At 42.4% G+C, this 15,615-nt stretch overlaps 1 protein-coding gene across 6 annotated transcripts in view; it reads right to left on the reverse strand.

Moving 5' to 3' along the window:
- NFRKB (nuclear factor related to kappaB binding protein) overlaps window positions 1–14,184 on the reverse strand; it is a 40,356-nt gene extending 26,172 nt beyond the window's left edge. For 2 of the 6 annotated variants that reach the window (XM_032356819.1, XM_032356814.1), the window contains exons 1-4: window positions 14,082–14,184; window positions 12,937–13,020; window positions 10,948–11,103; window positions 8,487–8,688 (exon numbers count right to left, since the gene is read on the reverse strand). In XM_032356819.1, the coding sequence (XP_032212710.1) occupies window positions 8,487–8,688; window positions 10,948–11,082 (337 nt within the window). In that variant the 5' untranslated portion in view covers window positions 11,083–11,103; window positions 12,937–13,020; window positions 14,082–14,184. The other 4 variants (XM_032356817.1, XM_032356815.1, XM_032356818.1 and 1 more) reach the window with 4 other exon arrangements.
- Between the last annotated feature and the right edge of the window lie 1,431 nt (window positions 14,185–15,615).

The following is a 15,615-nucleotide window of genomic DNA, read 5'->3' on the forward strand; positions in this document are numbered from 1 at the left end:
AAGGCCCTTCATGTGTCCTGGGCTCCCTCCGGCCTCATCTTCCACCAGTCTTCTCTTTGCTCCCTCTATCTCAGCCCTACTGGCCTCCAAGCTGTTTCCTGAATAGGCTACGTACCCTATTTTCTCAAGGCCTTTGTACTTAAAGTTCCCTCTAAATGCAAGGCTTCCTACTAACACCCAGTGTTTTCAGAGCTTGGTCATCCTACCCTCATTAAGTCCCTGTCTTGATACCATCTCATCAGAGAAATCTTCACCAACTACCATGTCTAAAAGAGCTCCTTCCCATCATTCTAGTCCCATTACCCTCCTCATTCTTAAAAGTACTTAATGCCCATAAGTATTTTCTTGTTTATTATCATGTCCTTCCCTATGAGAATGTAAGATCATTACCATATTTCCAGAACCTCAAAGAATGTCTGGCACCTATCAGCTGACTAGTAAGTAAAATAGTGGTTACATGAACAGAAGTAGAGACTTGAGATACATTCCTGAGGGAGAAGGATTAAACCAGCTGATAGTTCAGATCCTGGAACAGGATGGGGGCCACACAGAGATCAACTAAGCATGGTACCCTGATTAGTGGACATGACAAACTGATATTATCATCTGAGATAAAAAGGTCGAGGAGAGGTCTACTTCGGACATATGGATTTGAGCTGATAGACCATGATGAAAACTGAGAAGGAAAGACTGAAAAGCTAATCTCAGAAGGCTAAAATGAAAAGTTAAAGTACACAGTGTTTCTCTTTTTTGCCCCAACCACCCTAATACCATCCAATGTAGCTAATAATAGCAAATGTTTACTTAGAACAGCCCCTGACTGGGGAGCCTGGGTGGCTCAGTGGGTTAAAGCCTCTGCCTTCGGCTCAGGTCATAATCCCAGGTTCCTGGAATCGAGCCCCGAGTTGGGCTCTCTGCTCAGCAGGGAGCCTGCTTCCCTTCCTCTCTCTCTGCCTGCCTCTCCGCCTACTTGTGATCCCTGCCAAATAAATAATAAATAAAATCTTAAAAAAAAAAATTTAAAAAAAGACCAGCCCTTGACAACTGCCACTATATAAGGACCCTGCGTCTATTAACTCATTTAATCTTCATAACCACCCCACAGAAGGCACTACTAAATCCTCATTTTGCAGATGAAGAAACTGAAGGAGAGGAAATTTAAATAACTTGTCCAAGGTCACACACCTAATAAAAGGGGAAAGCAGGTGTGAACCCAGGTAATCCAGCTCCACAGTCCAAGGTCTTACCCACCATGCTATGCTGCCTGCTTCCGGGAAACAGGATGTGACCTTCAAGAAACGAGCCAAGAGTTGAATGCTACTGATGCTGTTTGATATATAAAAACTGAGTATCTTTTTTGCCTCTGTACTTCTTTGAAGTTATGTTCCTTCAGCATTTAGTTTCCCCCACTTTTTGAAAGCCATTAAATGCCATACCTCTGTGAAAAAAATATTTTGTATGTATTAAGGAAAATACTGGAGGACTTGGGTGGCTCAGTGGTTGGGCATCTGCCTTTGGCTCAGGTCATGATCCCAGGTCCTGGGATCGAGCCCCATATCAGGCTCCCGGCTCAGCAGGAGGCCTGCTTCTCTCTCTTCCACTCCCCCTGCTTATGTTCCCTCTCTCGCTTGTCTCTCCCTGTCATATAAATAAATAAAATCTTTAAAAAAAAAAAAAAAAAAGGAAAGAAATTAATAATAATTACAATAGATCAAAATGTCTCATTAAAATTAACTGCCTTTATGATTCTTAACGCAGCTACTGGAAAATTTTAACTTGAACACACATATTTCATCTTTTTTTTTTTTTTTAAGATTTAGTTATCTGAGAGAAGGAGAGCAAGGCGGGGGGAAGAGCAGAGGGAAAGGGAGTGACGCAGCCTTCCCACTGAGTGGGGAGTCAATGCCAGACTCGATCTCACAACCCTGAGCTGAAATCAAGAGTCACTTAACCAGCTGAGCCACCAGGTGCCCCGGTTCATGTAACATTTCTATTGGCTGGCGGTGGGCTAGTTAACAGTGAGGAAAGGAGAGCGCAGTACCAGATGAAGTTGGGATAAGTGGGCAGGGGCCAGGTCACATAGAGCCCTGCAGACACTGAATTTTATTTTAAGTGAAGGCAACTGCTAAATATTCTGAGAAGGGAGGTTTTAAGGAGCTCGCTGTAGCAGCTGTGTGGAGGTGGCTGCTAAAGCAGCCCGGCAGTCGGCAATGAAGAGACAGTGAATGAAAGCAGACAAGTATAGAGGTAAGAACGGTACCTCAACAGCAGTAACACAGACGGGACCAGTGAGCGGAACAGGGGTTAGCAGAGAAACTAGGGTGCGTGAGGTAGGGTGTCAGAAACCAGGAGGAGATCCAGGCCAAGGAAGAGTCACTGATGCAAAAGGGAGGAAAGTCTCAAGATGAAGAAAGTGCCCATGACAGCAGACGCTGGGCTCCACAGGGGCACCCAACTGACTCAGCTGGTAGAGCATGAGACTCTTCATCTCGGGGTCATGAGTTCAAGCCCCATGTTCGGTGTAGAGCTTGCTAAAATAGTAATTAAAAAAAAAAAAAAAAAAAAGACTGTGATGCTGTGCATGGAGCAAGTAGAGAACTAAAAAGCATCTGCTGGGGGTGTCTGGGTGGCTCAGTCAGTTAAGCGTCTACCTCTGGATTTTAGCTTTAATCATGATCTCAAGGTCATGGGAGTGAGCCCTGGAACAAGCTGCACACTCAGCAGGAAATCTGCTTGAGATTCTCCCTCTCCCTCTTTCCCTCCCCATACGTGTGCTCTTACACTCCCACTCTCTCAAATAAATACATCTTTTTATTTTTTATTTTATTTTTTTTTTTTTAAGATTTTTTATTTATTTATTTGACAGAGAGAGATCACAAGTAGGTAGAGAGGCAGGCAGAGAGAGAGGAAGGGAAGCAGGCTCCCTGCTGAGCAGAGAGCCCGATGCGGGACTCGATCCCAGGACCCTGAGATCATGACCTGAGCCGAAGGCAGCGGCTTAACCCACTGAGCCACCCAGGCGCCCAATACATCTTTTTAAAACAATAAAAAATAAAATAAAATGCATCTGCTGGTTTGGAAATTACTTGCTCACTAAAGAGACATGGAGCAGGGAAAATGCTCACTGGTGAGATGTGATGTAACTAGGTAACGGCTCATCTACGTTACATTTTACATGTACATACAGAATTTAAACACAGAAAAATTCTGTATTTGTAGTATCTCTGAATCTGATCATTTGTGGTTATGTAAGAAAATGTTCTTATTCTTCAGACATTAATGATGAAAAATGTAGGGCTGCAATGTCTGCAATACTCTCAAATGGTTCAGCAAAAAAACGACAGTAATAATCTACAGTAACGATGAGAGCCAATGTGGCAAGATGTTAATGTTAATAATTGGTGGATCTGGTGAAGAGTAGAGCTGACCCTTGAACACCATGAGTTTGAAAGCATGTGGGTCAAGTTCTATGTGGATTTTTTTATGGTACTTACTGTAAATATATTTTCCTTATGATTTTCTTATTAGCATTTTCTTTTCTCTAGCTTAAAGAAATAAAATAGTTGTAAATAAAATAAAAATAAAAAAGTAATAAAATAAAATAAAAATAAAAAATAAAAAGGTTGTAAATAAAAGTTGTAAAATACAGTATGTATCACATATAAATACAATATGTAAATAACATGTTAATCGACTGTTGTAAGACTTCCAGTCAATACCAGGCTATGAGGTAAGCTTTGGGGGAGTCAAAAGTTACACATGGACCTGTGAGTGAGTGGGAAGCAGGCGCCCCTCAGCCCCACAGTGTTCACAGGTCAACTGTATATGGGTGTCCATTATAAAGTCTTGTGACCTTTCTGTAGCTTTGAAATCTAAAAGTAAAAAAGTTGAAGGAAAAAAAAGGTCACTGGTGGCATTAGTGAGAGCACTGTCTGTGAGGTAAAAACAGAAGAGTCACAAGGGAATAGGGGCAGAATGACTGAAAGGAATAGCTATGGATGTCTTTCAACCAGCTTGGAGATAAAAAGGCAAATGATAGAGGACAACTGAGGGAACAGATGGTGAAGGACTTTTTTTTAGTGTGAGACTCCTGAACACATCTGTAGGCTGAAGAAGAGCCAGTGGAACGAACAGCGAGATAGAGTGAATACACAGTACAGAAGGGATGGTTAAATGAAGGAAAAGAGGTCCCAGAGGAGGTAAAAGATGAAAGGATCAAAAGCAGAGGTTAATCTCAAACAGAAGACAAAACTCCTTCCTCCTCAGAGGCAAGAACATCAGAATGGAAATGAAAACAGGGAGCAGGAGTATAGGTTGGAAGTAGGAAGTGGGGAGTTTATGACAGAAGATCCTTTATGAAGCAGGAAGCAAGAGTCTGCTAAGCATGTGGAACTTAAGGAAAAGGTGAACACTTAAAACAGAATCAGGAAAGCTAAGCAAGGTGAAAAAATACAAAGTAAGCACAGTCATGCAGCTGTCGGCAGCAACACTAGAACAAAATATGACTGCGCTCAGAGTGAAACGCACAGGATTTCCTGTCTTGACATTCCTTGTTTGCGTCCTCACCACACCAGCACACTGCTGTGGGGGGAAACATGCCAGCACAGCAGCCCAGGCATACGTTTCACAAGGTCCCTGTCACAACCCCACCAAAAGCAGGCAGGCTCTATCGGAAGAGATGGTTTACTCCTACCTGAGGCCCCTGCTGCAGAGAAGTACACCTTTGCCAGCTACACGGCTGGTAAACCAGTAGGTCACTAAAGAAAGGAAAGCTAGTTTAAAACAGCAGAGATAATAAAAGTTATGCAATGATAAGCCTGCCCTGTCCAGGCTTTTATAGTGATTGTGCCCAACTTTCCAAAACTCAGGGAAATGCACTGTACTTTTAGGGCCTCCTGCCAAAGTAAAGTCACCCCAGAAAGGGGAGAAGAGGCCTCTTCTGCTGCTCTCCCTGGGAGAGAGAGGAAACCGTGGCTTAATAGTGGCCCCAAACCATTTTGCAATCCCCAATGTAATAACTGACTCAGGGCAAGGATCATTAATGGGTGTTAAACCACTGAGTAAAACAAAGGCTTTTGGGGAAAAAGTACCATTTTACATTTTTTTCCTCTGAATTATGAAGGAAAAAAGGTACTGTTAGAAGGAGTATGTCTGGCAGACACCACTTAACCAAGTAATCAAATGCATCATTACCAACACTGGAAAAACTGACCTCATATGCCTCCTGAGATGATGGTGGGAAAGAAGTAACAAAATGTTTAAGCCAAATCCAGTGATGAGGAAACAAGACAATTCCCCAGAAAGCAGGACATTTTAGAATTCAAGTGTCCTGGACTCTTCAAAAATATCAGTGTGTTTTGTACGGAACCACAAAAGGCCCCAAATAGCCAAGGCAATCTTGAGAAAGAAAGACAAAGCTGGAGAGATCATGCTCCTTTATTTCAAACTACACTATAAAGCTACGGTAATCAGAACATGATGGTACTGGCACAAAGAGACACACAGATCAAGGGAACAGAATAGAGTCCAGAAATAAACCTACTAGGTTATATAATCAATTAATTTACAGCAAAGGAGACAGAATATACAAAAGAGGAAAGAGTTTCTTCTTTGAAGAAGAAGAAATGGTGCTGGCAAAGCTGGACAGCTACATGCAAAAGAATAAAACTAGACTGCTTTCTTACACCACACACAAAAATAAATTCAAAATGGATTAAAAACTTAAATGTAAGGGGGGCCTGGGAAGCTCAGTCGGTTAAGCATCTGCCTCTGGTTCAGATCATGATCTTGGAGTCCTAAGCTACAGCCCAGTCTTTGGCTCCCCACTCAGCAGGGAGTCTGTCTTTCCCGCTCCCTCTGCCTCTACCCACTGCTTGTGCTCTCTCAAATAAGTAAAATCCTAAAAAAAAAACCCTTAAATGTAAGGCTGAAAATCCCAAGCTTCTAGAAAAAAACACAGGCAGTAAACTCTTGGGAACCAGTCTTAGAGAATTTTTTTGGATCTCTCTCTTCAAGCAAGGGCAACAAAAGCAAAAAACAAAAACAAAATAAAAACCAACAAACAAAACCAAATGGATCTACATCAAATTAGAAAACAAAGGAAAGCAAAGAAAACCATCAACAAAACAAAAAGGCAACCTATCTGGGAGAACATATCTGCAAATGACATATCCAGTAAGGAATTAATATTTAAATTATATAAAGAATTCCAATTCAACATCAAAAAAACAATCCAATTAAAAATAAGCAGAGAAAAAAAATAAATAAGCAGAGGATGTGAACAAACGTTTCTCCAAAGAAGACATACAGATGGACAACAGGCACATGAAAAGATGCTCAACATCACTCATCACCAGGGAACTGCAAATCAAAACTGCCAGATATCACCTTACACCTGTGAGAATGGTTATTATCAAAAAGACAAGAAATGACAAGTGACAAGGATGTGGGGAAAATGGAACCCTCGTGCACTGTTGGTGGAAATGAGCAGCCACTATGGAAAACGGTATAAAGTTCCTTAAAAAATTAAAAACAGAACTACCATTCAGCAATTCCACTTCTGGGTATTTATCTGAAGAAACTGAAAACACTAATTCAAAAAGTGTACATGCATCCCTATGTTCACCGAGAAATTATTTACATGAGTCAAGCCATGGAAGCAATATAACACATTCATCCATAGATGACTATATGGATAAAGAGTTTACAGATAGATATAACAGACTACTATTCAGCCTAAAAAAAGAATGAAATCTTGTCACTTGAGACAACATGGATGGATCCAGAGGGTATTGTGCTTACTGAACGAAGTCAGAGAAAAACAAGTATCAGAGTTTTATTTGTATATAAAATCTGAAAAACAAATGAACAACCAAAAGAACAGACTCAGGCAGATACAGAGAACAATGTGATGACTGCCTTGTGTTTGGGGGGTGGGGGGTTGGTATAAGCAAAATAGGAGAAAGGGATTAAGCTACAAACATCCAGTTATAAATATGACAAAAGGATACAATGTACAGCATACAGAAAATAGTTAATAATATGTAACAACTTGTATGACGACAGGTGGTAGCTAGATGTATCATGGGGATCACTTCAAAATATAGAGAACTGGGGCACCTGGATGGCTCAGTGGGTTAAGCCTCTGCCTTTGGCTCAGGTCATGATCGCAGGGTCCTGGGATCAAGCCCATCAGGCTCTCCACTCAGCGGGGAGCCTGTTTCCCTTCCTCTCTCTCTGACTGCCTCTCTGTCTACTTGTGATCTGTCAAATAAATAAATAAAATCTTAAAAAAATATATATATATACAGAGAATCAAGAGGTACACCTAAAAAAAATATATTGCATGTCAGTCACACTTAAAAAAAAAGAAATCATTGTTTTTTGAAAGACAAAAAAGCCAGAGGGCCTTAGGTTCAGGAAGCCAAGAGACATGAAATCCAAACACAATGCATAAACTTGAATAGATATGAACTTAAAAGGAAAAAAATTAAATAGGCCACCATAAAGGAGATTTAGGAAACCAGTGATAACTTCTGAATAGGAGATATTCTATGGTATTTGTGCAGTATAAATTTTCTTGGGTGTGAGAACAGGACTGTGATTATATGGCAGTACATCCTTGTTAAAGACACACGCATGCTCAAATACCTGACAGTAAAGTATCACATTTTCTGCAGAAAAAGTGTATGTATGTGTGACACACAAATACACATACACACATCTGTATGCAGGAAAAAGCAAATGATACACTGTTTAGAAATTTTTTTAAAGACTACTCAAGGGGCGCCTGGGTGGCTCAGTGGGTTAAGCCGCTGCCTTCGGCTCAGGTCATGATCTCGGGGTCCCGGGATCGAGTCCCGCATTGGGCTCTCTGCTCAGCAGGGAGCCTGCTTCCTCCTCTCTCTCTCTGCCTGCCTCTCTGCCTACTTGTAATCTCCCTCTGTTAAATAAATAAATAAAATCTTAAAAAAAAAAAAAAGACTACTCAAAAAAGGTGTCTATAAGACACATGTAATGTTTTATTTCTTGATCCAGGTGGTGGTTACACAGTTAAGTTCATTTTACAACAAATCATTTATGATTGATATACTTCCTGTGTAAATTAAAAATTTTATTAAAAAAAGAATTGCCTACGCAAAGTGTTGCACACAATTGGGCTCTGAGTCAATATCAGTACATGAAAATAAATATAATAAATGAAGAAAGTAGTACTCACATAAGTGAACGTGTTCCTTCTCTTTCACTCCTCTCAAAAAAAAGAATGCCGGGGCACCTGCGTGGCTCAGTGGGTTAAAGCCTCTGCCTTTGGCTCAGGTCATGATCCCAGGGTCCTGGGATTGAGACCCGCATCTAGCGCTCTGCTCAGCAAGGAGCCTGCTTCACCCTCTCTCTCTCTGCCTGCCTCTCTGCCTACTTGTAATCTCTGTCAAATAAATAAATAAAATCTTTAAAAAAAAAAAAAAAAAGAATGCCAACCTACATACCTCGGAAAAGCTTCTGGGCAATGTGCAGAGGGTTCCCAAAGCGGAAGTTCTCCCCACTGAATAGGGCTAGGATGAGCTGATTTTGCTGCTCAAAACTGTCTTCAGGAAAGCGAGGCAGAAACTGCTGGAGGTGTTCACGTTGAGAGTCACTCAATACTTCTTGCCATGTTGAGAGGCTGACTACATCAAAGAATATCTCAGGCTAGGACAATGAGGAAAAGTAGACAAGTAAATAAGAGAGAAACAAAAACTTTTAAGTTTTTCCATGAGCGGTAAAATATACATAAAATTTACCATTTTATCCATTTTTAAGTGTACAGTGATATTAGGTACATTTACACTGTTGTGCAACCATCACTATACCCAAGTTTTTAAGTTGGTTTAAACCAAAATGTTACTGGGATGCCTGGGTGGCTCAGTTAGTTAAGCACCTGCCTTGGGCTCAGGTCATGATTCCAGGGTCCTGGGATCGAGTCCTGCATTGGGCTCCCTGCTCAGTGGGAAGCCTACTTCTCCGTCTGCCTGCCACTCCCCCTGCTTGTGTGTACGCACTCTCTAACAAATAAATAAAATCTTAACAACAACAAAAAAAGTCATCGATCTTTATTCAATTCTTAGAGATTAACAACAACATTTAAACCACTATCTTATACCCAACAGTAAATAATAACCCAAAGGAAAAACGATGTCAGTTTCTACCTGAATTCAGCTTGAGATGAGGGGCAGGAAAAAGTTAACAAGGGAGGAGAGGAAGAGCAGTTGAGTCACCTGCCAAGAGTGACAAGCAGCAGGACGGAGTTCAATCTCAGCTCAGTTATATACTGTATACCTTCTATGTGCTGAGTACTAAGCTAGGCGGCTTGTTTCGGTGGGGGTAGGGGGGAGACCAGCAATTACAATGTAACTAAAGAAAAGCTGATGTGCACAGAAGCATACAGGAGAAGCCCGTGTCCCACACCCAAGGTGTCAGAGAACACCTACCAGAAAAAGTGACATTTAAGATAGTTAAAGGATTAAAAAAAAAGGAAAAGGAAAAAAAGTGCTGAAGGAGGAGAGTTAAAAATCTAACAGAGCAGGGGCACCCAGCTGGCTCAGTCGGTAGAGCATGTGAATCATGAGTTCAAGCTTCACGCTGGGCATAGAAATTAAAGATAAATAAACAAAAATTTAAAAATCCAGAGCAAAACCATAAAAACAGAAGAATAATTAATATAAAAGATACCTGTGGGGGCCTGAATAGTATTGGCAACGTTCTACTTCTTGTAGCTACATGGTTGTTTTATCCGTGTTTTATTTATATGGATTTTATATACTCTTCTTCTATATGATACAGTCCATTTTTTGAATAATGAAAACAGTTGAGGCAATGCATAGCTAGCGCAAGGACGCAGAGGGAGGGAGCAGCAGACAGAAGAGGAGCAAGGGACCTAAAAACATGTTAAGTACCTGTGACTTTATCCTAAGGACAATGGAGAGCCACCAAAGGGCTGAAGCAGGAGAAAAGCCAGAATTCGAACCACCTACCAGGCATCTCTTGCATGCATGTACCAAGAGCACCTCAGTGTCCAAACTGTCCCCCTGCAAGTCTACTTTTGCACACCACTTTATTCCTGTGTCTCAGTTCTGCCCAAGTAGGTATGTAATAAAGTAAGCGTCTGCTGACTAAATGAATAACAGAAAGAGATTTATCTGAAAGACTGTGCAAAGAAAACATGGATGGGAAGGATATACATGTCACTTCAGTAGTTGTTACTTCAGGTGGCAGAGAGAATAAATGGTGGCATTATTTTATCTATAATATTTGACATATTAGGAACGAAAAAATCTGAACCACAGAGGACTAAGTGCAATTATCTCCTAAAACTGAATGATGTACAAATGAATGCTTGATATGACACCCTACACCTGTCTGTATATGTGATAATGGCAAAAGAAAGGAGAAAAATAAATACACTTTTTGGCATACACAATGCCTTACACATAAGCACTTAATAAGTGGGAGCCGCCTTAATGATGATGACGATTACATAGCCTGCCTGTGAAAGGGGCCAAAAGCACACGGATATCCCATCCAGGACATGTACTACTAACTGACTAGAGGTTACTTGCTTGATGAACAGATACAGTATGCCTGGATTTTGTTTCACGATCCACAATGTGGGTAACAAATTCAATGTAAGCACATCCATAATTCTGTCCTCAAAATATCTAATTTCTTGTTAACTGCTCAGAATTATCTGGTTAAAAATACGGCTTCGGTATACAGCTTGTACTTTCTTCTCTGAACACATTATTAAAGACTTTACATTAAAAAAGTGAGAGATATCACTCTGGCTGCATTGTAGAAAATGAAACCAAAGGGTACACAAAAGACTGAAAACCTTCAGTGTGTGGAAAAGGTTTAGAATAGTGGTTAGGGGCAAGGTGACAGAAAGAAGACGGTGGTGTTGCTACTACTTACGTCCTCCAGAAGGTCCTCGGGCAGACTAACCCTGGTGCCCCCCAGGAGGCAGTCTTCCATAATACGAGTGCCATGGCCATCTCCACATGGACCCAGTTCCAAGGGATCCGTCAGCATATGGTCCAAGGAGTCCATTGTTTATGTTCCAAAGAAAATCTAGACAAATATATGCAGTCATACCTCCAGATAGAAAGGTAGGAATCCCAGGGGTCTGGTTGATACTAACACTCCTTCAAAAAATATTCTGGCCCAGAAAATAGTCAAACTCAAGTCCAGTTTTAATATTTTATCCTCTTACCTTAACTACAGCTACACACCTCTTCTCTCTTCTACTACTGCATTCTCATCTCAATCTTCAAACCTTTTCTAGCAGGTCTCCTGCTGCTCAGAATGCTTCTAAAGTAACTCCCAAATCTGCAGAATTTCTTATACCTTCATTTTACACTTGAGCAAAGTGAGACTTAGAGATTAAACAGATCACTGATAAACAGATCAGAGTTCATAACTTAAAACTTTTCAGGCCAATAATCTCTCTACTATAAGATAATTTCTTGGAGTGCCTGGGTGGCTCGGTTGGTTACGCATCTTCCTTCGGCTCAGGGCATGATCCCCGGGTCCTGAGATCTAGCCCTGCAACAGGCTCTCTGCTCACTTCTCCCTCTCCCTCTGTCCCTCCCCCTGCTCATGCTCCCTTTCTCTCTCCCTCTCTCAAATAAATAGATAAAATCTTTAAAAGATAATAATTAAAAAATAATATTAAAAAATAATTTAACAATTATTGCTTTTTTTTTTTTAGTAACTCTTTGTTATGCCTTCATGAAGAAAAAAATCAACCATATAGACTAGTAAAGCTCAGACACTGACAATAAATTATTTAATGAGGGCCTATTAAGTGCCTGGCCTTTCGTGAATCTCATTTAATTCCTACAACTGTGCAACACAGGGTCATCAGATCTATTCTACGGATACTAAAACTGAGGATCAAAGTAGATAAATAACTTGCCCAATCTCAACAGTTATGAATGAATGAAACTGAGGTCTGCCAGACTACAAACACACATTCTTAACACTACACCTCCTACATAAACTGTCAATTGCAATTTTGAAAGGGGAACATGTTAATATGACTTTAGTCCACATAAGCTCTGGGGTCTCGGGACGCCTGGGTGGCTGTCTAAGCGTCTGCCTTTAGCTCAGGTCATGACCCAGGCTCCTGGGATGAGTCCCACAGCAGGCTCCTTGCTCAGAAGGGAGCCTGCTTCTCCCTCTGCCTGCCCTCACTGCTTGTGCTCTCCCTCACTCGCTCTCTGTCTCAGAGACAAATAAATAAAATCTTTAAAAACAAAAACAAAACAACTTGGAGTCTCCAAGCATTTGACCACACCAGTAAACTTAGTAGCTAATCTGCCAACTAAGGGTCCATTTGGTATTTGTAACCATGTAAATATAATGCTATTTTTTTCCTTCTTATAATAAATGAACACTGCTGGTCTTCTTTATAAATGTATAAATCAACACATCTTCAGAGGGTTGTCTGGGGGGCACAGTCGGTTAAGGGTCCAACTCTTCATGGTTTTGCTCAGGCTGTAATCTCAGGGTCGTGAGATCGAGCTCTGTATCAGGCTCCATGCTCAGTGGGGAATCCACATGAGATTCTCCCTCTCCCACTGCTCCTCCCACTTAGGCTCTGTCTCTCAAATAAATAAGTCCTTAAAAAAAAGATATATCTTCAGAAAGTATCTCATTTGGCTAATGGCCTGAATCAGCTGTAAAGCTGAGGCCATAGGACTGAACTAAACTAACAGGACCACAAGGAGTATGAACTCAATCACTCTACAAACATTTGCTAAATCAATTCCATCTCCTATTCCTACCAAATGGACTAAGAAGCACAATAAAATGGAAAGAAAAACACAAAACAAAACAGACTTAACAGTCAAAATGCCAAACTTCTAGCCTAATCTCGGTGACTTTAGGCAAAATTCTTACCTTGCCAGGTGTCAATTTCCTTATCTGTAAGACAAAGGGGAGTTGTACCAGGTCCTCTGTACAGTTATTTCCAATCTTGGAATCCTACAATAAATAATCTCCAGATGGATGACAGTTTATATGACTTAATGCAGTCACAGAAACAGTAATGTAATGACTTCTGATCCCAAAACTCTTAAATGATAAAAAGCAGAGCTGTAATACCACTACTAAAATAAGCATCTTCCCACAAATTATCTCAGGTTATCTTTGAGAGATTTCAGATGTATGTAGAGATACTGCAGGAAGATTAGTGTTGGACAAACCAGATGGTCTCCAAACAATTGTGCTCCATCACCTTTCAGTACATGGGGAATGTCAACATCCTGAACGTTGCTGGTGCCTAAGTAACTGACGCAGGTGAGAAAGCACATGGCGCATGAGTTTAACAAAACTTTAAAATAGAAAAATTGGCAGAAGCAACCTGATGCTTAGAGCAAGACACTCTTCACAGAACTGACATAGAACAGGACAGTAACTGCAAAGCCAGTGTTCTGACTCTTAGGAGGATCACCCCTGTTTCACAACTTGTTCACAAGTTTCTTCAACTATGATGGATGTGTAGCTAAATTTAATCTATTCGAGTGGCAACCTTTGCCCTTCTACTATTCTGAATAGGATCTCAAAACACAAAAAACAGGGAGCTGCCAGAGGATTGAAACCCCGGAAGCCAAGGATTTCTGAGTCTTGCGGCGTCCTGAACCTCTGTACGGTACCGGGAGGGTGTCTCCCGATGGCCCTTCCTCTGCACCTGGGCTAGCCTTGGCTCTTGGACCCTCCCCAACGCAAAAAGCTAAACCCTGGGCTGCTTCCGGAGCAAACGCCGGCACCAAATCCGCGGCCCCTGCAACTAAACCCCTCCCCAGCCAACCCCGCCCTGCCCAAGGCCGGGTACCGCCCCTCTAAACTGCACCTCTGAGCCCACGGCCCCTCCCCCACACCGTGCCTAACCCTAACCCCCACCCACCCGGCAGCCCGGCTCCCAACCCGCCCGCCTCCCCTGCCCCAGGTCCCCAGGAGCAGCGACCCTCGGAGACCCAGCCGCTCCTTCCCTCAGCTCCCCGGCTACGCTTTTAACCCTTTCGCCGTCCTGGGCCCGCCCTCACCTGAGTCGCAGGCGCCGGTCTCCCAACCCGCTGCGCTTCTCGGCCCGCGGGCTCCCGGACGCGCTCGCTCCCGCAAGGCGTCTCGGTGCGTGCACGCTCCGGGCTCGGCGGCGGAAGGGGCGGGGTTGCGAGGGGCGGGACCTGGAGGGTGCCGGGGGCGGGGCCTCGCGGGGCGGGGCCTGGGGCGGTGCGAGCCCGCGCTCCTGGGTTTGGGTTGCAGTTTTCTCGCGGCCCATGATCTCACCTGCTTTTTCAGAAAGAACAGTGTCGGTAGTCTTTACCTGGCCACGAACTGAGGCCCATGAATGGTGAATGCAATTTTATTCGCCAGCGTTTGCGGAGAGTATACTCTGTACCAGGCACTATGCTAAGCACTTTCTAGCCCCTATCTCTGTACTACAGCTGTCTGCTCTTATGCACTATTCCCATTTTACAACTGAGGAAACTGCAGTTTCTTGAGTTTCAGGGAGGAAGGAAAACACAGGAGCCTGTGCCCTTGCGTATCCCCGTATCTTCCTTCTGTCCCTGGGCCCCTGACCTTCAGAAAGAAAGTATAAACACGTCGAAGAAATACATTTAAAATTAAACTCGATAACATTCCTCTGTTAAGAATCTAGGCCCCAGGCACCCTGGGTGTCTCAGTCGGTTAAGCATCTGTCTTCCGCTCAGGTCCCGTTCTGGAGTCCTGGGATTAAGTCCTGCATGGGGCTCCCTGCTCCTCTCATTGATGCTCCCTCTGACCCTCCCTCCTCTCGTTGCTCTCTCTCAATCTCTCTCTTAAATAAATAAATAAAATCTCTAAGAAGAAAAAAAAAAAAGAATCCAGGTCCCTTTCTTATTCACTGGGTCTTATTTAGAAGAGCTTCAGACTACTTAATCCACAGCTTCTCCCACAGGGTCCTGCAGAGACCGTCCCTAGGTCCCTGGATTGGATGGAAATGTGTCGGGGAAGCTGATAGGTCAAACTAAGGTTCCTCCCTTGTTGGAAAACAGTGCCCACCAGCCCTTAGTTCCTGCCTATTAGACCATTGGGAGGTTCTTCAATTAGAAAACACCAACTAGGACAGGGGAACACCATTCCATAGTTGTCATCCTTGAGTTCCCTTACATATGTCTCTGACCAGACCAGAGTCAACCGAAGAGTCAAAACATTATAAATTGTAATGAACAAAATTAGTAAAGAGATAACTCTCGATTTCGGGTCAGGTCGGATCTCAGGGCTCTGAGATAGAGCTGCACTAGGCCTCCTGGCTCAAATCCGGGCCAGCTGCCCCTTCCCCCTCTCAGCTCACTCAGGCACGTTCTCTCTCTCTCTAGTATTAATAAAAATATTTTTTTAATTAACAATCCCAGTAGTTCTTGTAGCTTCACACATACAAACAAGGAAGATATTTATTAAAAAAAAATATTTATTAATTTTTACACCTGCTGTAGCACAAGACTATTAACACTATAACTCACTGAATGTACATTAAATGTTCACATTTAAATAACAGGACAGGGTCAATATTTTCAACCTGTGGGTCAACTTTAG

The sequence above is a fragment of the Mustela erminea genome, chromosome 9 (assembly GCF_009829155.1).
Source record: "Mustela erminea isolate mMusErm1 chromosome 9, mMusErm1.Pri, whole genome shotgun sequence".
Classification (NCBI taxonomy): domain Eukaryota; kingdom Metazoa; phylum Chordata; class Mammalia; order Carnivora; family Mustelidae; genus Mustela; species Mustela erminea.